Source organism: Chlamydotis macqueenii, chromosome 22 (genome assembly GCF_036417535.1).
Source record: "Chlamydotis macqueenii isolate bChlMac1 chromosome 22, bChlMac1.mat, whole genome shotgun sequence".
Classification (NCBI taxonomy): Eukaryota; Metazoa; Chordata; class Aves; order Otidiformes; family Otididae; genus Chlamydotis; species Chlamydotis macqueenii.
The window spans coordinates 4,862,021-4,881,552 of record NC_141577.1 but is presented as its reverse complement, the minus strand read 5'-3'; the positions used below and the strand labels follow the sequence as shown (position 1 = coordinate 4,881,552).

General features: G+C 53.9%; 2 protein-coding genes and 1 long non-coding RNA gene across 4 annotated transcripts; 1 reads left to right on the top strand and 2 right to left on the bottom strand.

The window, feature by feature from the left end:
* Positions 1-25: 25 nt before the first annotated feature.
* Positions 26-3,626, bottom strand: TRIM63 (tripartite motif containing 63). Of its 2 annotated transcripts, none has more exons than XM_086764963.1 (9): positions 3,439-3,626; positions 3,128-3,294; positions 1,806-1,974; positions 1,409-1,504; positions 1,017-1,250; positions 877-899; positions 567-691; positions 379-456; positions 26-270 (listed from the first exon to the last, which is right to left on the bottom strand). In XM_086764963.1, the coding sequence occupies exons 1-9, from the start codon at positions 3,595-3,597 to the stop codon at positions 260-262; spliced, it is 1,062 nt and encodes a 353-aa protein (XP_086621089.1). In that variant the 5' UTR covers positions 3,598-3,626; the 3' UTR covers positions 26-259. The 2 variants fall into 2 exon arrangements, with proteins under 2 accessions (XP_086621089.1, XP_086621090.1); XM_086764964.1 differs by having other exon boundaries at positions 1,806-1,971.
* A 4,082-nt stretch (positions 3,627-7,708) lies between these two features.
* Positions 7,709-16,323, top strand: PDIK1L (PDLIM1 interacting kinase 1 like). The gene is made up of 3 exons (XM_086764920.1): positions 7,709-7,769; positions 9,944-10,245; positions 12,947-16,323. The coding sequence occupies exons 2-3, from the start codon at positions 9,961-9,963 to the stop codon at positions 13,685-13,687; spliced, it is 1,026 nt and encodes a 341-aa protein (XP_086621046.1). The 5' UTR covers positions 7,709-7,769; positions 9,944-9,960; the 3' UTR covers positions 13,688-16,323.
* Positions 14,445-17,682, bottom strand: LOC147598104 (uncharacterized). Its single transcript, XR_015260911.1, has 2 exons — positions 14,922-17,682; positions 14,445-14,810 (listed from the first exon to the last, which is right to left on the bottom strand). It is a non-coding gene; the product is annotated as an uncharacterized LOC147598104 (long non-coding RNA).
* Positions 17,683-19,532: the final 1,850 nt, after the last annotated feature.

The following is a 19,532-nucleotide window of genomic DNA, read 5'->3' as shown; positions in this document are numbered from 1 at the left end:
GAAAAAAAACCACCCAAACCACCAGTTTTCTTTACAAAATACACAAAATTCAAATCCGTGACAATTATATACAAAACAAGGAAGATACAAAACGTGCGGAATTGCCCTGTTTGCACCCGTATAGAAAAGTGTCCCGTGCTGGAGCAGGCGCCGGCTCACGAGGCTGCCAGCCCCCGCGGTGCGTTCCCCCCGTCCCAAATCCTATCGCCGGACATCCTGCGCCCGCGGCGTTTCTTCTGCGCCGGCAACGTCGTTGTGGCTACTGGGGAGCTGCCAGGGAGAAAGGACGGGGGATTGAGAGGGGTTCCAAGACCCCAAAGCTCCTTTGTGGGTCCTTGAGGGTCCCGGGGAGATGGGCTCGGCCGTGCTGCCCCTTACCCATCACCGTCCTCTCAGGAGTCGCGTCCTCCTGCACCTCTTCTTCCTCCCCATCAAAATACTCCTCGTCTTCCTCAACTGCAAAGAGGTGGCCAAATGTCACCACGGGGCCACCGGGGAACATGGTGGGTGCCACCAAGCGGGTGGGAGTTGGTAAAGGAGCATCAGGGGGTCGAGGGCTGGGTTACCAGGGTCGAAGTCCAAGGCGTGGACTGCCTCGGTGAGGTGGTCCAGGCTCACAGAGAAGGCATCCATGTTCTCATAGCCGTGCTCGATCTTCTCCAGCCTGCCACCCTTGGAGGCATCCACGATCCTGGGCAGGGAGAGCATGGCCATGTCCCCCCTGTCCCCTCACTGGGATGGGGGACCACAGGGTGCCAGGGTGGGGGGGGGTCGAGGCACCCCCATGCTCACCACCTGGGCACCCTATGGCTGAATCCTGCCTGGCTGCAGGACGGGGGCTGGGATCATTGAATTTTCCACAGTTTGGGCACTTACATTTTAATGAGCTGCTTGGCATTCTGTGGGGAGCAAGAGGAGAGGTGAGTGGAGCTGTGTAGCAGCCGCTGGGATGTCCCGGAGCCAGTGGGACCCCATGTAGGCACTGGTCAGGGCGTGAGGAGATTTGAAGGTCTCACCATGAGGAAGGCGGCCCCTCCGGTCTCCTCCATCGCCTGGATGGCCGTCTCCACCAGCCGGCTCGACTTCTCCAGCTGCTCCTTGTACTGGTGGATGAGCCCCTGGACGAAGCCCGTCTTGTCGCCCTGCTCACGGGTGATGCGCTCCAGCAGCTCCGACTTCTTCTCCTCCAGCAGTGCTGCCAAGGCATCGAAGCGAGCGCACAGCTCCCGCTTGGCCGCCTCACTGTTCTCCTGCGGGGATGATGGACAAGGGATGCCGCGTGCGTGTCCCTCGGCACCAGCAGCATCCCAGGGGGCTCCCCTGCTCCCTCTCCACTATCCCAAATGCCCCCTCGGCTGAGGTTTCACCCCCCTGGGTTTCGGTGGGCTCCTTTTCCCCCTTTCCTCACCTCGGTGCTCCGGCACGAGTCCTCCAACTGGGAGATGATCGTCTGGATCCGGTCGTTCCCCGCCACCAGCATGGAGATGCAGTTGTTCAGCTCGGTCTGGGCACGGGCGGATGAACAGAGTGAGCTTGAACCCCAACAGAGATGAGGACGTCTCCCACTCCGATGTGGGGATGGGCTGGGCACTGCCCAGTCCCGGCTCCACTCCCCTCACGTCCCCCCAAGCCACAGCCGCTCTAAATATAGGCTGTCTCCTGGGCGAAGTCACCCGGGGGCTATTAATACCCCATGAGTGGGTCCCAGTGCTATTTGTGGCCGTCCCAGCTCAGCACATCACCCCGGGACCAGCCGTGTCACCTGCCGCCCCCCCTGTCCCCATGTCCCCCCCCCTCCATGGCACCTTCTGGCCCTGGAAGACGGTTTGCAGGGGGGCCACCTCGCAGTCCTTGTGGGCACCGAAGACTTTGCACATGGAGCAGGTGGGGACCTCGCAGGTGACGCAGTAGATGTTGATCCGCTCATCTTCGTGCTCCTTGCACATGGGGTGCTCGCCCTTCTTCAGCGGCCTGCTGGAGAGAGTGGCACGGCCGCGGTGACGTCCCCATCAGGGTGACATCCCCAACCTGGTGACATCCCCATGGGGGTGACATCCCCGTTACAGTGACATCCCCACTGTGGTGACATCCCTGCTGATGCTGCGCAGCCGCCGCAAAATAAGGAAAGAGGCCAGATCCCGGCGCAACCCCGCACTTGCTCCTTCTGCAGCCACTGGCCTCAGTGCCTCCGTAAGCCCCAAGCCCAGTAAGCCTCAGTTTAAACCAGTTCAGCACTGGGCACGGCAGCAGTCGGCACTGGTGGGCGAGGGGGCCCCGGTGCTGCGTTCCGGGGACGCTGCACAAGCGCCTAATTTTAGCCTTGGGCTGCTGGGATTTGTTGTTGTCACCCAACGCATGACTGGGGCAGGGGCACCCAGAAAGCCCCGAGGGGGTCCCAGCTTGGGCGGGGGAGGTTGGGGGGGGGGCCTGCAGCCAAATCGTCCCCTCTGCAGCAAGGAGGGACATGGGGACGAGCCAACCCAGAGAAGCAAAGACAGGGCTGGCCCCTCAAGCCCCCCTCCACCCCCGGCAGCCGCAGACACCTGCCACGTGCCATCGTCCCCGTCCCCATGGCTCTCAAACAATATTTACAGCAGTTCAGGGAATTTGGCCGGGGCCACCACTCTGCCTCGAGAACTTGTGACCCTTCCGTCTCCCCACCAGCTGCATGCTTTTACTGTGGGTCCCCCCCAAATTGCCCCTATGCCCCTTATCAGCCAGCAGTGCCCTCTGTCACCAGCAGAGCCTGGATTTGTCCCCCACACCTCTTATCTCCCACCCAAGGCTCCAGCTACGGAGCACGGGGTGGGGGGCAGGACCTGCCCCACTGCCACTGCCGCCCCAGGGACCCACCATCTCCCTGAGCCACCCAGAGACCCAAACTGCTCTGGATGGGGGGGATTTGGATCAAGGGAGGAAGATTTGGGGCAGAAAAGGAAGTTTTGAGTCAGGGGAAGAAGATTTGGATGGAGGAGCGTTGAGCCAGCAGAAAAGCCCCCCAGTTTCTCGCCCAGCTGCAGTCTCCTGAGGTGCCGACGATGGTGCTGGGGCATCTCCAAATCCCCACGTCCCCAAATCCCCACATCCCTGACGCCGCAAGCAATCGGCCACAGCCGCCCGCGCCAACCTGGAGCACTCCTGCTTGTAGATGTCAATGATGTTCTCCACCAGCAGGTTCCTCTGCAGCCCATAGACACCATGACGGTCCAGCAGCACCTCGTGACGGCACGACGGGCACCGGAACCGGCCCCCCGAAATCACGCTGCCCCGGCTCTGCCAGTACGGGTTGGCAGCCTAGGAGGGGGAGATGAAAATCAAGGTGGGGGTCCATGAGCATCCCCACAGCACCGCGAGCATCCCCGTGGCACCACCAGCATCCCAGTGACCTCCAGCCTGGGCAGGGGTGGGGTTCGGGCCCAGGGACCCCCCCCTTCTCACCTGGAAGACGTCGTTGGCACACTTGCGGCAGAGGTTGTGCTGGCAGGGCAGGATCACCACCGGCTTGCTGAACATCTCCAGGCAGATGGGGCAGATGAGCTGCTTCTCCAGGCTCTCCATGGGGCTGCCATCCCGCAAGATGCCGGCTTGGAAATCCATCGGCACGACGGCGGCGGTGCGCTCCTCTCACCCGCTCTCGGCTGCCGGTAGCACCCCTCATCCCAGCTATTTATAAGTCGCTGGCCCGGTCACGAGGAGCCAAATCCCAACGTGGGGTCGGGTGTCCGGGGAAGCAGCACGCTGCACCTGTCACACGGGACTGAGCCATCGGGATGCCGCCCGCGGCAGTAAACAAGCCAGGGACAGGCTGTTCGGGAGGCCCTGCCCGCCCGTGCCGCGGGTGCTGGCACACCGAAATCAGAGCTAGGGGGTACCTACGGCCAGGCTTGGCCCCGGGGCCAACAGCATGGCCAGATCCTGGGGCTGGACCCCACAACGGCGTCAGGGTGGGGGCGCGGAGGGGCAAAAATGCAGCCCCACGGTCGTTCAGACATCACGACGGGGCCAGGAGTGGGGCAGAGCTGAGGCCAACAGCGGCGGGGGGTGGCTCGTACGGAGCATCTCCCTTTGTCTCCTTAAATGTGGCCGCTGCTGGGGTGCAAATGGCACCCTCGCCTGTGGGTCCCCAAGCTTGGAGGGGAGAGGCAGCACCGGGGAGACGCAGCCCCCACGCCCGGCACGGGCACCAGGGTCCCCGGGCAGCGGTCGGGGGGCTCCTCCACACCCCCAGCCTCAGGGGAGGGCTGCGAGGGCCTCTCCCCGGGCCAGCCCGCGCAGCTGTAACCCAGCCGACCCCTCTGCTCGGTTGCAAAACCTGACCCAGAAACGGCGAGGGGCACGCGGCCCAGCACCGCCCTTTGGGATCCGTACCCGCCAGGGAAAACAGTCCCGGCGCAGGGGTGCTGGCGCGGCGATAAACAGGGTGCTGTGCCAAATGCCAGCGCCCGGCCGCCGGGAGACCTGTAAATAGGGGCAGCTGCACGAGGGGTGAGGGGTAATTATAGCGCTGTCGCCTTCGGGGCACGCTGCGGGGGGACGGCGGGGTGGCTGCCGCTGCACCTGCAGCGACTGCAGGGAGGAGGGGATGGGTGCAGGGGTGTAGGGGTACATGGGTGCACAAGTAGAGGGGTATGTGGGTGCAGGGGTGCGTGGGAGCACAAGTCCACGGATGTATGGGTGCATCGGTGAACAATGGATGCACAAATGCAGGGGTGCATGGGTGCACAAGTGCACGGGTACATGGGTGCACAAGTACAGGCATACGTGGGCATACAGGGTGCACGGGTGCATGGGTGCACAAATGCAGAGGTGCATGGGTACATGGGTGCACAGGCAAATTGGTGCAGAAGCCCAGAGATACATGGGTGCAGGGGTACACGGGTGGATAGATGCAGGGGTGCAGGGGTATGTGGGTGCATGAGTGCATGGGTACAAGGATGCAAGAGATGCATGGGTGCATGCATACATTGGTGCAGGGGTAAATGGGTGCACAAATACATGGGTGCACAAATGCAGAGGTGCATGGGTACATGGGTGCACAGGCAAATTGGTGCAGGAGTCCACAGGTACATGGGTGCACAGGTGGATAGGTGCAGGGGTGCAGGGGTACGTGGGTACAATGGTGCAGAGATGCATGGGTGCATGGGTAAATGCGTGCACAAGTGCAGGGGTACACGGGTGCACGAGCGCACAGGTCACTTGGTGCAGAAGCCCGGAGGTACACGGGTGCACGGGTGCAGGGGTGGATAGGTACAGGGGTGCACGGGTGCAGGGGTACGTGGGTCCACGAGTAGATGGGTGTAACGGTGCAGGGATGCACGAGTGCATGGGTACATATGTGCGTGGGTACACGGGTGCACAGGCACACGGGTGCAGGGGTGCACAGGCCGCATTTTCACCGCAGCCAGTCCCCCCTCCCGGGGCAGGGCAGCCCCGCAGCTGTTTTGGGCACTCCTTGCGGGCAGGCTTACGTGTTGACCAAGTGACTGTGCTGCGACCGGCCAAGCACATCTTGCAAAACTGTCCCCGTTTCGGCACTTGGGGCTCTTCCAGGGAGGTGCCGGCATGAGCGCAGCGCGGGGGTCGGAGCCAGGAGCGGGGCACCTGCCTGAGCACCCAGCTCCATGCCCACGAGCTGGGCCTGCTTGGGGCTGGCATTGATTAACTAATTGCTTCTGGACGTGATTAAGGGGATTGGCGGGAAACGGAGGGGTTGTGACGCCCTAATCGGCTTTCAAAACCCACAAGGGGCTTGTGGGACCCTAATTGGCTCGTGGCGTTAATCACCACCCGGCTCATTCCCATTCACCGGGGAGAAGGACAGCGTGCTTCGGAGCGTATCTGTGCGGCCTCCGCTCGCTCTCTGCAGGCCTCTGAGCAGCGGGTGGCCCCGACTACTCACAAAATGGCACCATGAGGGCTGTGCAACAGGTGGAGGGGCAGCAGGGGCCGTGATGGGAGGCCTGTGCCCCCCAACTCCTGCGCACGGGGTGGCGGGGGGTACGTCCAGCCCCACAGGCTGCGGAGGACAGTGACAGCCAACATGGCTTCACCAAGGGCAGATCGTGCCTGACCAATTTGGTGGCCTTCTATGACGGGGTGACGGCATCGGTGGACAAGGGACGAGCAACGGATATCATCTAGCTGGACTTGTGCAAAGCTTTTGACACTGTCCTGCACGACATCCTTCTCTCTAAACTAGAGAGGCATGGGTTTGATGGATGGACCACTCGGTGGATAAGGAGTTGGCTGGATGGCCGCACTCAGAGAGAGGTGGTCAACGGCTCAATGTCCATGCGGAGACCAGTCACGAGTGGCGTCCCTCAGGGGTCCGTGTTGGGCCCGGCCCTGTTCAGCATCTTTGTCGGCGACATGGACAGTGGGATAGAGTGCACACTCAGCAAGTTCACCGATGACACCAAGCTGTGTGGTGCCGTTGACACGCTGGAGGGGAGGGATGCCATCCAGAGGGACCTGGACAGGCTGGAGAGGTGGGCCCGTGCCAACCTCATGAAGTTCAACCAGGCCAAGTGCAAGGTCCTGCACCTGGGTCATGGCAATCCCAGGCACAAATCCAGGCTGGGCGGGGAATGGATTGAGAGCAGCCCTGAGGAGAAGGACTTGGGGGTGCTGGTGGATGAGAAGCTCAACATGAGCAGGCAATGCGCCCTTGGGGCCCAGAAGGCCAACCGCATCCTGGGCTGCATCAAGAGAAGCGTGGCCAGCAGGTTGAGGGAGGTGATTCTCCCCCTCTGCTCTGCCCTGGTGAGACCCCACCTGGAGTACTGCGTCCAGTTCTGGAGCCCCCAACACAAGAAGGACATGGACCAGTTGGAGAAGGTCCAGAGGAGGCCACGAAGATGATAAAAGGGCTGGAGCACCTCTCTTATGAGGACAGGCTGAGAGAGTTGGGGCTGTTCAGCCTGCAGAAGAGGAGGCTCCGGGGAGACCTGAGAGCGGCTCCCAGTGCCTAAAGGGGGCTGCAGGAAAGGTGGGGAGAGACTCTTCAGCAGGGCCTGTTGCGATAGGACGAGGGGTAATGGTTTTAAAATAGAGGGGGTTAGATTTAGATTGGAAATTAGGAAAAAAATTTTAAGATGCGAGTTATAGAACACTGTCCCAGGTTGCCCAGAGAGGTGGTGGGTGCCCCATCCCTGGAAACATTCCAGGCCAGGTTGGCCGGGGCTCTGAGCAACCTGATCTGGTTGGAGATGTCCCTGCTCCGTGCAGGGGGGTTGGGCTGGGTGGGCTTTAACGGCCCCTTCCCGCCCAAACCCTTCTGTGATTCTATGAGGAGAGGGGGCAATGGCAGAGAGCAGGGCACGAGGAGGGGGGACAGCTCTCTGCCAGGAGCTGCGTCGCCATCACAGAAAGCCAGAGAGCAACCGGTGGTGCGAGGAACCCTGTGGGGTTATTTTTAATTTATTTTTTTAAATTTATTCTATTTTTTTTTAATTTATTGCCAAGCAATTCATTAATAAATTATATTTTTAAAGCCCCACAAAACACGCCCCAAGAAAAAGGGGGGAGCCGTGGGGGGAGGCTGCAGCTGGGGATGCACAGGGCGCCCCGGCCGCGCGCGCCCCCGTGAAAGCCCACGAACGGCGCGCGCGCCCCTTCCCCGCGCCCCGCCCATGAACCGGAGAGGGCGTGGCCCCGCGGGGAGGGGGCGTGGCCTGCGCGGGGGCGTTGGTGGCGGCGGCGGCGGCGCAGGGGGAGGGGGAAGCCCTATAATGGCGGCCGCGCGGAGCCGGCGCGGCGGTGGTCCTCAGGTAACGCGGGGCTCGGCTCGGCTCGGGCCCGGCCCGGTGGGCGGCGGGGAGCGGGTTCGGGCGGTCACCTCGGTGTGTCAGAGTGGAGGGTGGGGCTGCGCGGAGCGGGGACCTCCGCCCCAGCTGTGCGGGGTACCCCGGGTACCTGCGGGGTCGGCTCCCCTCCGCGGGCCCCGCTGCCGGCCTCCGCCCGAAGCGAGGTGATTTCCCGGGATAAGGCCTCCCCCTGGGTGCAGGCGGGGTCCCGGTGTGGCAGCCGCTCGCAGAGCCTGGAGGAGCAGGGCGAAGGGGAGGGGTGCGGAATTTATTTTATTCCCTAATTATTGCTGCCGACGAGGCGGCCGGGGAGGGAAGGCGTTTCCCGTGTCAGCAGGCTGCAGCTTCCTAGGCCTGCGAGGAGGGAGCAGGGGCAGGCCCGGCCTGTTCGCTTTGCGCTGTCCGCGCCGTGCCAGGGCCGCGCAGCTTGGCGTGAGCCGCCCCGGGGAGCGGGCCGCCCCTCTCCTCGGGTGCGGCGATGAACCTCGGCGGCGTTTCCAGCCCGGCCCGGCCCCCGCGAGGGCGAAGGAAGGCAGGTAGCAACCCAGGCCCTGGGCGGAACGACAGCTCCTCTCTGGTAACAGCACGCAGCTCTCAGCGTCGGGGGAAGCTCTCTGCTGGTTTTGAACCTGATGTGACAGTGTTTGAGTAACGCAGCCTTTTCCTCAGGAAGTATTTGGCCGCTGGTGACATTGCAGATCCTGCTTTTCTCCCTTGTATGGGAGAGGCAGTTGGCCCGTCAAAGCTTAACGTGCAATCTGCAGTCTTGATCTGTTCCTCATGAGCATGCTGCAGGCTCAGCGCGTCTCGTGCACATGCGTTTCTTAGGCACATCACATTCCAGTTCAAAACATAAATGCTGATCACAGAGCTTTGCTGAAAGGTTAAAATGTCTTTGTAGTATTGCCCTGAGACTGATGATACTTCTCTTTCTCTTTTTTTTTTTTTTTTTTTTTTTTTTTTTCCTTCCCTAAAAAAAAAACCAAACCTAACCCAGTGGAAAACTTCCTACTAATAATGAGCTGTTTGATATGGTCCTCATTGCCTGGTTTACCAACATAAAGAGGATTACATTTATCTCTGGCAGTCTTATAAACTATTTCAGTTCTTACATACTAGTTGTGATTTTATTATTATTTTTGCGTTTCATTCTGTTTGATCAGTGATAACTGGCCAGCCAAGTTTGTTGTTGGTTTCTTTTTTTTGGGGTTTTTTTTTTTGGTTTTTTTTTTTTTTTTCTTTCCTCCCCCTGTCTATAGTCAGTGTCCCGTTTTGTTTTTTTTGTGTGAAGGTGGTACTGGTGTGTTTTGGTTTGTAATCTTGCAGGGAAGTGTGAAGGGCAGTTCATAAATCTGTGACAGTGTTTGGTGGCTTTTCTGTGTGTGTGTGTGTGTCTTGTTTAACTTACAGAGCAATATCTTAACTTTTATCTTTGCCCTGTTGAGCAAAACTGAAAGTTAGACGCTGGGTACAAGCTTCTGCAATCAGTTGCCCTTTTTAACTTTTTCTAACTGTGGACTCCCCACTCAAAGGGCACAAAGTGAAAAATCATAGAAACGTAAAAAAATCGCAAGTGATCCAAAGCATCCTTCTTAGTATCAGTAAAAGAATTTCGTGATTAAATTACAACAAAAAGACTTACCTGTGCAGTCACCTCTGCAGAAGGCAGTGTTAATTAAATCTGTTACTGCCCAACCGCAGGCGTCAACTAGAACCTCTTCTCCGCTATCCCGGGCGCAGATGGAGAGCATGATACCGCGTTATTCCTGCAGATGTTCACGGAAGACACGGACAGAAAGGAGCAGGAGCACACGGGATAGTCCTGTCTCGGCACAGTACAAGTCTAGATTTGAATTGTTGCCACCTTGAAAACTGGGCTGTATTTGAAATCTTAAGTCCTGACAAAATGATGTCATTTTGCTTTTAAGTAGTCCGTGGCAACAGGTCCAGGTTTAGAGAGTAGCTTCTAGAACGTTCTAGCGCTTGAATGCACATTGTGTTCAGTGCTCGGAGGCGCTGCCCTGTTAACTGGAGGGTATTGGTGGGCCTCGTATTGCCGCACCGAGCCACGTGGGGGAAAATACAGCCCGGTTCTTGTTCATAAGTTTTAGTTCTGTGGGTTTTTCCCCCTTCCCCAGAACCCTTGATCTTGAAGATGGTGAGTAGCCAGCCTAAGTACGATCTAATACGGGAGGTTGGTCGTGGCAGTTACGGTGTGGTGTACGAAGCAGTCGTCAGGAAGACCTCCGCACGGGTCGCGGTGAAAAAGATTCGGTGCCATGCTCCAGAGAACGTGGAACTAGCTCTGCGTGAGTTCTGGGCACTTAGCAGTATCAAGAGCCAGCATCCCAACGTCATTCACCTGGAGGAGTGCATCTTGCAGAAAGATGGTATGGTGCAGAAGATGTCCCATGGCTCCAGTTCCTCCCTTTATTTACAGGTACATGAAGCTGAGGTAATGGGGTGGAAGTAATTAATATGGATGTGTAGCTGGGAGGGAAGGAGGTGGGTAGCCAAGATTATATATATTTTTTTTTTTTTTTGAGGTATGCATAGTTAGGAGAGGGTTTTGTTAACATTATTGACACCCAAAAATTATTTTGTATCTTTAAAAGAGTGTATCTCTTGAACAATCACCTGTACCTCATAATTCCAAGCCATGCCACTCTAAAAGACACCAGTTTTGGGTTTTTTCATGCACATCTGCTTTGATAATTTGAGAAAACGCCACAGGTAAAGCAGAAGGGAGGTGCAGGCTGTTGTGTTACTTGGTGGAAGCCGTGCTGCAGGGTTAATGAGCAGACACGTACAGAGTTGTGAAGAATTTCTTAATCCCAGATGTCCTTGGAAGAGGAAGTAACCATCTTGATTTAGGAAGCCAACATTTAAAATTCTTTCAGAAATAATAAGCACTTGGTAATATGCAGTGACAGGTTTTCTTTTTTTTTTTTTTTGAATAATCAATGTTAATCTCTTCAAAGAGAGCTATGATAAATAAGGGAATAAATATCATTCCCCCTATGTGGCTACTGAAAGTGTCCCTTAAGCCGCCTTCAAGTTTGAAGATGCATATTTTTGAAGAATAAGTAGCTCTGGAAAGACTTTGAAAGATAATCTGATTGATTCCCTTGTCAAGAAGCTGCCTCAACTATAAATCATCCCCTGGCAGAAATTTGTCTTTCTGGTTTAAAAAGTCAGTAGCCTGCTCCGTGTTTATTGTGTTATCCCTAGTCAGCTTTTATCATTTCAGGTTTTATTGTTGTCGTTCTTGCGTGCCTAATGTAGGACCTTTTGTTACTGAACACTCATCTGTCAGCCCTTCACGGCTGTCCGGATCCTGTTGTGCCGAGCGCTGTACGAGCCTGAGAAAAGGGATTCTTGCCTTTGTAGACTCGCCGTAACTTGGTAGTTGTTACTGACCTGCTTTCCTGAGGGGATCAGGGTGAAATAATTCTGGCCAGCTCACGGGGGAGTAATGAGTGCCTTGCCTTCCGAGCGGGTAGTGGATCTGAAAGATTTTGCATCAGACTGGGCAGCTGTACATGGAGGAGCTGAAAAAAAGCAGAGTGGAACTGGTGGGGGAGAGCTTCCAGATCACCTGCAGCACTGGTTTTTGATGGTAGTGCCTGTGAACAACGTAGATCTCGCCTGTGTCGGGCACGAGCCCTACAGATTGTTTTTCTAGTCCAGAGAGCAGAGAAGAGCAAAGGGCAGAGCTGAGCGGACTCTGAAGAGGCTGGGACGCTTTATAATAGCGTGTGCTAAAATGGAGAAAATCAGATCTCCCTTGGCTCGCCCTCTCCTCTCCCTGCCCCAGGTGATATTACGTTACAGAGCTGAGCGGGTGCAGGCTGTGAGGAGGCTGGCTGGGAAAGGGGGGATTGGTGTCTCCCGAAAGGCTTTGGGGCAGGTGCTGGACTGGTGTCAGTTAAAGGCAGTAAAGCGAGAGTCCTCAGCTAGCCTGGTCTGGTGCTCTGCCGCTGTCACGGGCGTGGTGCTGGATTTTGGTGTCTTGGTGCTCTGAACGGAGATGTGAGCGCAGCTGCTGGAGAGCCTTCTGGAGGGGAGAGCTGCGTGCCGGGGCTCGCTTGGCTGCTGTCCCGCGATACCTTAATTTCACTGCTACTGCCTGGAAGCTCTACATAAACATTTTTCTAGTTCTAGCCTGGATTTACTGTTTGGAGTTGGTCTGGTTTGAGTACTAGTTGCGCTAGCGATTAAAGATTAATATAAATTGCTAGTAATTTTGCTCTTGGATGGAAAGGCCACTTTTTTTAAAGCACTTTAAAATGCCTCTCTAAATATTCATAGCTACCTTAATTTTTGAAAGCCTATAGGGGCTGTGTTTGGTTTAGTATACATTGGTTTACTACTAACAGAAATAATTGCAAGATCTACCTTCCGGGGCGTGCTGAGAGCCACCTCAGGGGAGCTGAAGGGGCAAATGTGTAGTTGTGTAAACAGGATTAGTAAAACATTGCTGGTTTTACTTTGCTTTTTGTACGAAGTAGCTGTGAGAACTGGCTGCTCAAGCTACTCGCGGCTTCTACTCTAGAAAATAGCTCGTCATGATGGTGGGAAAGGTGTTTCGTGTTCAGCTGTGCCCGCAGATCAGCGTTCTCCTGAGTTAAGGGATCCCGTGTTGACGCTTGCTAGAACACATTCAAGTGTAAGGAATGGAGAACAGGCTTTAAAAAATCTATCCTGGTGCTGCTTCAGCGGCGGAGGACAAATACAACCCCCAGCACTGTATGGAGTTACTTGTGGAGACTTTGTTTGTACGTTAAAGTTGTTAGCGAAATGGGTGGGACGGGCTTTGTTGGGGTGGGACACTGTCCAGCTGGAACAGATGGGAGCGCAGTGGCCACCAAGTATCTGTCAAAATACTGTTATCTGGGTCTAGCTCTAGCTTCTGGGCAGGAGCATGAGCTTGATACGCTTTGCACGCACAAAAATAAGGAGGCTGTCAAATACGTTGTGATTTTTTTTTTTTGCGTAAATTTGGCGTAGTTTTGTTTTCACCAGTTGCAATATCTTGCTCTCTGGACTGTCAAGAGGAAGAGCCATACTTTATTTTTCCATTGTATCTTTATATTCTTGTGATTGTCAGGTAGTGATGACGTTTCTTTTCCTTGTTGCAGCTTGTAGAGACCTCGTTAAAAGGAGAAATAGTCTTTGACCCCAGAAGTGCTTATTACCTCTGGTTTGTAATGGATTTCTGTGACGGAGGAGACATGAATGACTACCTGTTGTCCCGAAAGCCGAACCGCAAGACCAACACCAGTTTCATGCTTCAGCTCAGCAGCGCGCTGGCGTTCCTGCACAAAAATCAGATTATTCATCGTGATCTCAAACCTGACAATATTCTGATATCTCAGAGCAGGATGGATGCTAGTGACTTGGAGCCCACCCTGAAAGTAGCTGATTTTGGGCTGAGTAAAGTGTGTTCAGCCTCAGGACAGAATCCCGAGGAACCGGTCAACGTAAATAAGTGTTTTCTGTCAACTGCCTGCGGGACTGACTTCTATATGGCCCCCGAAGTCTGGGAAGGGTACTACACTGCCAAAGCAGACATTTTTGCGTTGGGGATTATAATCTGGGCAATGTTGGAAAGAATCACCTTCATAGATACGGAAACAAAGAAGGAACTTCTGGGGAGTTACGTCAAGCAGGGGACGGCAATCGTGCCTGTTGGAGAGGCGCTTCTAGAAAACCCGAAAATGGAACTGCTCATCCCCGTAAAGAAAAAATCCATGAACGCTCGAATGAAACAGCTGATCAAGGAAATGCTGGCTGCCAACCCGCAGGACCGGCCTGATGCTTTTGAGCTGGAGCTGCGGTTAGTCAACATAGCTTTTAAAGACAGCGGCTGGGACACGTGAGTCGTGTCCCCCTCCGTAGAGCTGCTTCTCGCCTGACTGATGGTGCAGCTTAATGGCAGTAAAAGGAAGGAGCCTGAACTCAAACCTGCAGGGTGTAGTTTCTGCCAAACTATTCTCTCTGAGTTTCATAAGCGATACGAATGAGTTGGCCGGTGCGTTAACGATGCGTTGATGTGTATAATACCGGGATGTGACACGCAAGTGTAAGACGGGATGAGGTTCGTTTGTGTGCGCTGGCGGTGGGAAGTCGTAAGGGCTGGGACTTGATTCCCAGCGCTGCGTCACGTTTTGTACATTCCGTTTTCCTATGTCAGTATTAGGAACTCTCATGGAAAAGGAGGTTTGCATGCTGGTAGTGCAAATCTTCAGGCTGTGTAAAGTAATTCTGTGTATATATTTACGTATACGAGCGACTGGGAGCGTGTGCAACTTTCCTTAAATTATTTGCTATGGGTCTGAATGATTGGGGTCTGCTAGAAACCTCGGTGAAGAAGACAGATGATAAGCATTCCTTCTTCTCCAGGCCTGAATAACTATTATTATTTATTTTTGTTGTCTAATGTCAAAGATAGGGTCTGAGACTTGACTTTGTAGACAAAAAATGCAATGCAAGGGGATCCGCAGTTTTTGAAGTGCTGATGTGGCCAAGCTTAGCACTTAAGTTTAATGAGCTTGTCACAGAGGGAGTCAAATTACAAATGTTTGCAATCAGGTGCTAGCACGTTGGCTAGTTCATTAATCATTTGATTTTGCGTGCTTCTAGTAATCAAATACTTTATTAATCAATTGATCTCCAGTTTCGCAACATGCTCTCTACCCTTGTGTCTACAATCCAGTGGCACCTTGGGTACTCGACATAGGAGAGCACGTGAGCCGAGTTTGTGGAAATGTGGACTTATTTAAAAGTCCTGTTTATTTAAAACCACAGCCAGGAGGATGGAAAGCTTTGAAGTGGTTGAAAGGCTGCTTATCCCCAGCTCTTACTCCACAGAAGCAGACTGATGGTGCTGAGAGAGGTTTCCCCGAGGCCGCCTGAGGCTGTGGGCAGACAGAAGCTGCTCTGTGGGAGTGCAACACTTTGTTCTTCTGGGTGCAGGACCGGGACCTTGCTCCTCAATTTGACCTTTTGGAAAAAGTAGTCTTTTAAAATTGCCTTTCAAAGCAGATGTGTTAAAGCTGCAACAATGGCCAGTTTTCTTAATAAAATCAATTTAATTTTTTTCCCAAATCTTACCTGAAAACTGCCGTAAGCGTTCCCTTGTGTAACTGGCATCTCGGATCCTGTTCCCTCTTAGTGCTGTGAGAGCAGTTCTGATCACTGTTTATTCTGCCTGCGCAAGAATAAACAGCACAAACTATATATATATATATTATTATTCTTCCAAAAGCAAAGGATTGTGATTCTACCAAACTTCTGAGGCTTTACAGGCTACAGCTGGCTCTTATGTGCAGTTACCATGGGGCCTTAGTCCTTAATCCTGGTTATTTTGCTTCACTTCAGTGTGTAAGGCAAGCTGTCCAAACAGTGATTCTCGGGCAAATCCACTTTGCTGTCTGAAAGCAGCGTTTATTGTTTAGAAGATGCTATAGAAGTAACTCTCGGAAGACAGTGCTCCCAAGCACAGTGGAGCGTCTCGCTTCGGTGTGAATCGGCAGGGACGGAGGCGACTGCGTCATACCGAGGGTGCAGCCTGTCCTGCGTAGATGTCCCAGCCTCGCTCCTTCCCTGCAGGGAGCTTAGCCTAGAGAAGAGAGCCTGTCTGTGAGTAATGATAAGGAGACATCTATTTTTTTTTTCCTTGTGTTCTAGAAGCAGAGATCTGTTTGTCCTCATATTTTAACTGTGTTCAGTACAGCTGAAGCCTCAGCTTGTTAAAGGAGGAAAACAAACCTCTCGCTGTCTGTGCCAGCACTGTTTCACAGTACTTACGTTTCAGCGTGGTCGTCCGATGAGTGAAGCCCTAAGAGGGTTTATCATTTTCCCATGGTAAACTTGAGAGCTTTTTAAGAATACATTGCTAACTTCCTCCTCTCTTGCCCCCCACCAAAAGTAAGAATCAACTATGTTCTCTTAAGGTATGAATCTACTGCAAAATAATACTTCTTACCTTTAAGGCGCTTTGCAAATCGTCTGAGTCTCCTCTGAAGTATTTCAAGGGACGAACGCTGAATGTGCTGCCTGCCTGCAGTGCAGAAACGAGCGAACGGCACAGGAAAGCGTGGGGTTTTTTGACTCCCAAAGTGTTTCTTTGCACTGATTGCCACTTTAAAGGGTGGGGGTACCTGAAATCCCTCTCATGGTGCTTAGCCTTTGCTGCTGGGTGACACTGAGTGTTTCCTTCATTAACACTGAATGGTAGTCCTCGAGGTCTGTGTTCTTTCTTCTTTTTTTTTTTTTTATGGTTCTTGTTGTCTTTTTAAAAGCTTTTGATAAATCAAATTTTTGTAGCAGCTACAGAGTTATTCACCAGCGTGACACAAAATCAAGATACTTTTCAGCACTCAGACTTTTTTTTTTCTCAAATCTTTCTTTAAAAACTGTAAAATATATTTATGGAGAATTTATAATGAGGAAAACTATTATGTAATTTATTAAGTTCATGACTGTTTTTGAAATAAAATCTGAATTTCAATGAAATTTTTGGACTTTCTACAGAGAAATGCTTTCTTCTCAGTCAATGCAATGTCACCTAGGTGTCAGCAAGGCTGCAGAAGGGTTTATTTGCTGCGCTAGGATGGAAGTAAGCTCTAGTGCTTCGTCACAGTCACACTGTAAGTGATCCTGGGCTTGTAAAAGGTGCTGGGTTGGCTCACGCTGTGGTGCTCAGCCTCTGGGGGTGGCAGCAGTGCCAGACTTCCCTGGTGTGTCACGGGTTGCTGGAGGACTTGACAGAGCCAGGCCAAACGGGACGTGGAAACGGAGCTGGCTGCTGGACCGGCTGAGGTGAGCCATGGCCTTGGGGACCCTGCGGCTTCTGCCCAGCCCTTTACGAATCAAAGCAGTGCTCTTCTAGGTGTGCTGCTTCGTTTTCAAAGCAGGGATTAAAGACTAAAAGCTAATTTATTGCATCCAGTACATAATGGAAGTAGTTATTACGAGCAGGGTGAGTACCACCCTGGGCTGTAAGGACATCTCCGGCAGGCTCTGCCTGTCCCACTACTGACACTACTGGATTTGGGAGGCTGCGGAGAGATGCTGCCGCTCTCCTGGGCGTTGCCGCTCCTCCCTCTGAAGCGAGCCTTTCCCCTCCAGCTCCGACAGGCACTAGGGTAGGATTTCACCCAGAAAGCCGCCAGCCCTCGTTCTGGGGGTGAACCTTGTCGCCCACCTGTGCCAAGGGCTGAAGGCAGCCGGTGAACGTGTTGCTCCGCTGTGTTTGCCCCTGCGTGCGTGGGCCGAGCGCCGCTGGCTTTGTCTGGAGCTGGTGGAGGGAGCGGGTGTCTGCAGTCTGGTGGGGCAGCTCCTGGGGCTGAGCCAGGTGTAAATGATCCGGGCTGGTCCATGCCCTGAGAAACCTTAGAAATAAAGGTTTCCATTTCTTATACGTGAGGCAAAAGTCTAGTAGTCATTTGCATGTTTTAATTAAAAGTGCTCCAGAACAAAGGGTTGTGCAGACTGGGAATAGTGCAAACTGGAAATGCTGTAAATTGTCTTGTCTTGCCATTTCTTACCCCTGCGACAAACCCAAGCCCAGTCATCTCCGGCGTGCCGTGTGCTTGCATTGTCGCGCGCGGATTCCTTTGTATCCTCGTGCCAGAAGTAGGCAGATTCCCCACCTGGCAGGAGCGGTGTGGTTAAATCTGTGAGTCAATGCAGTTGTTGCAAAAGAGAGAGGGGATTGAAATTTAGGTTACTTTTTATTAAAGGATAAGCAGCTTAATTAAAGGAGAGAGTCACAGCTCTCTCATTAGATCTACGAGTGGTGATTTTAAATATAGACACAAGCTAAATTCCTCCCACACAAAATTAAGAAAACTGAGCCTATGTACTCAAAATTTATCTATGCCATGGCGCTGGGGGCGGGAACCTGGAGTTGGGTGTAACTATCGCTGCATCGCGACTTGAGCAGCCCAACCTGTGCCTTATTTTCCTTGTTTTGCAGAATGCGGAGGCCTCGGGCTGCAGCTTGTCCCTGCCATTTCCTCAGGCAGGGCTTGGCTAGGCGATCCCGGCTCCGCAGCGCCGGGCTCGGGAACTCGCCGTGTTTGTGTTTTCGCTTTGGGTTGGTTTGAACGGAGTTTTCTTTTGGCCCAGCCAATTGCAACCCCTCCGTAAAGTGCTGCGTAATGGCAGGCGTTGCTTTGTGGTTGAGATAAAGCCCTGTCCCAGGGAGCCAGCAGCTGCCTTCCGCCTGCCCCTTGGAAGGGTGCCCTCGCTTTGGAGAAACAATTATTTTTTTTTTTTTTTTTTTCCCCCCTGTGTGGTGGCTGGATGAGCACACACACTCAAGTCAGCCTTTGGACTGTGGGCAGCACAAATGGCCGACTTTGTTGCTTTTCCCTTTGCTCCACCAATGTCCCGTGAATCCTTCTGTGGGGTGTTGATCGTCAAATGCATTTCATTTCCACCGGCAGTCTGTGTGGTGAATGCAAGGAGTTGTCCCTCAGAGAGCTAGGCAGGAGTATTTAAACACAAACTAACGGACGCTGACTGTTTTGTTTCCTTTTCGGTCTGAGGGGCTGGGGAGCCGTTTATGCAAAGTACGATTTCTATTCTTAAGGGCGGTGGAGGAAAAGGGATGTGTCTGAAACGCCACATACCGTCCAGAGTGTCTGTGCTGTTTGACGAAGCGTTGGAGGTGGAAATACAAGACTGAGCTGCTGCAGATCTCTGTTCCCTGGCTCTCTAAGTGTTTTTGGGGAGTCTGAGACCACTCACATAAGCAGAGCAAGCGAAGCACCAAGAAGTCGAGCGTCCCGAAGGACGAGCCAGCGCCTGTGTTGCGTCACCGTGAGAGGAGCCGCAGCCTGGGCCATGTTCTTGTTAAATCTGTTTGTTCCCAGGTGAATTTCGAGATTATTTGGGTGCCTGAAGCAGAAAGCAATTGCATAAGGAGCAGCCGGGGCCGGTGCAGGGGCCCGGGCTGAGCGGGCAGCCGGTGGCCACTCTCTAGGGCAGCCCCGTGTGCCCCGCTCCCATCCCAGACTCCGCCAGGTGAGGTGTGCTGGAGGGTTTTCCTAGAGAAGACTAAGGGAGAACCGCCGATAGCATTGCGAGTGCTCAGAGGCCTCTTCAGTCTGTTGGGTCTGAGATGAAAACAAACCCAACCCGAAAGCCTTGGCAGGTCCTGTGCAGCAGGCGGTGGGTTCAGCCCAGGCGCTCGCCTCTGGCCCTGGGGGGGTTTCCCTCAGTCCCGGCAGCTCCTTCTGTCTCTCTGCTCTTCCTAGCTGTCCCAGTGGTCCCAGTACTGACCTGTTTTGCTTCCCAGACACCGGACAGGTGGCAGAAGTCAGCAAGGCTGACTGTGGGTTTGAAGCCCCCGTTGGGGGCATGAACGCCCGTGGGAGCCTTGGCATCTGCTCCTGGACCCAGCTGCTCTCTGGTTCCTACTTGCACCAACTTGTGGGTGGCTGCCTCAGGGTAGGTGCTGGTTTCAGATTTATTCATGGCCCTTTGAGCCCTTGATATTTTTAAACTTGTATAGCAAGCCTTCCACTCCTGCCTTCTCCTGCATCCTGAGCCCTCTCTGGCTTGGAGCCACCCAGCTCTGAAGCCCGCCAGCTCCCTTGGGCTGCTCTCCAGGCATTCCCGTGGACCTCAGACCAGAAGGGGCTTTTGTGAGCTAGCCGTGCTCCGAAAAACGATGGAGGGAGAATCTGTGCTCTCAGATTTGTGACCTTTGAG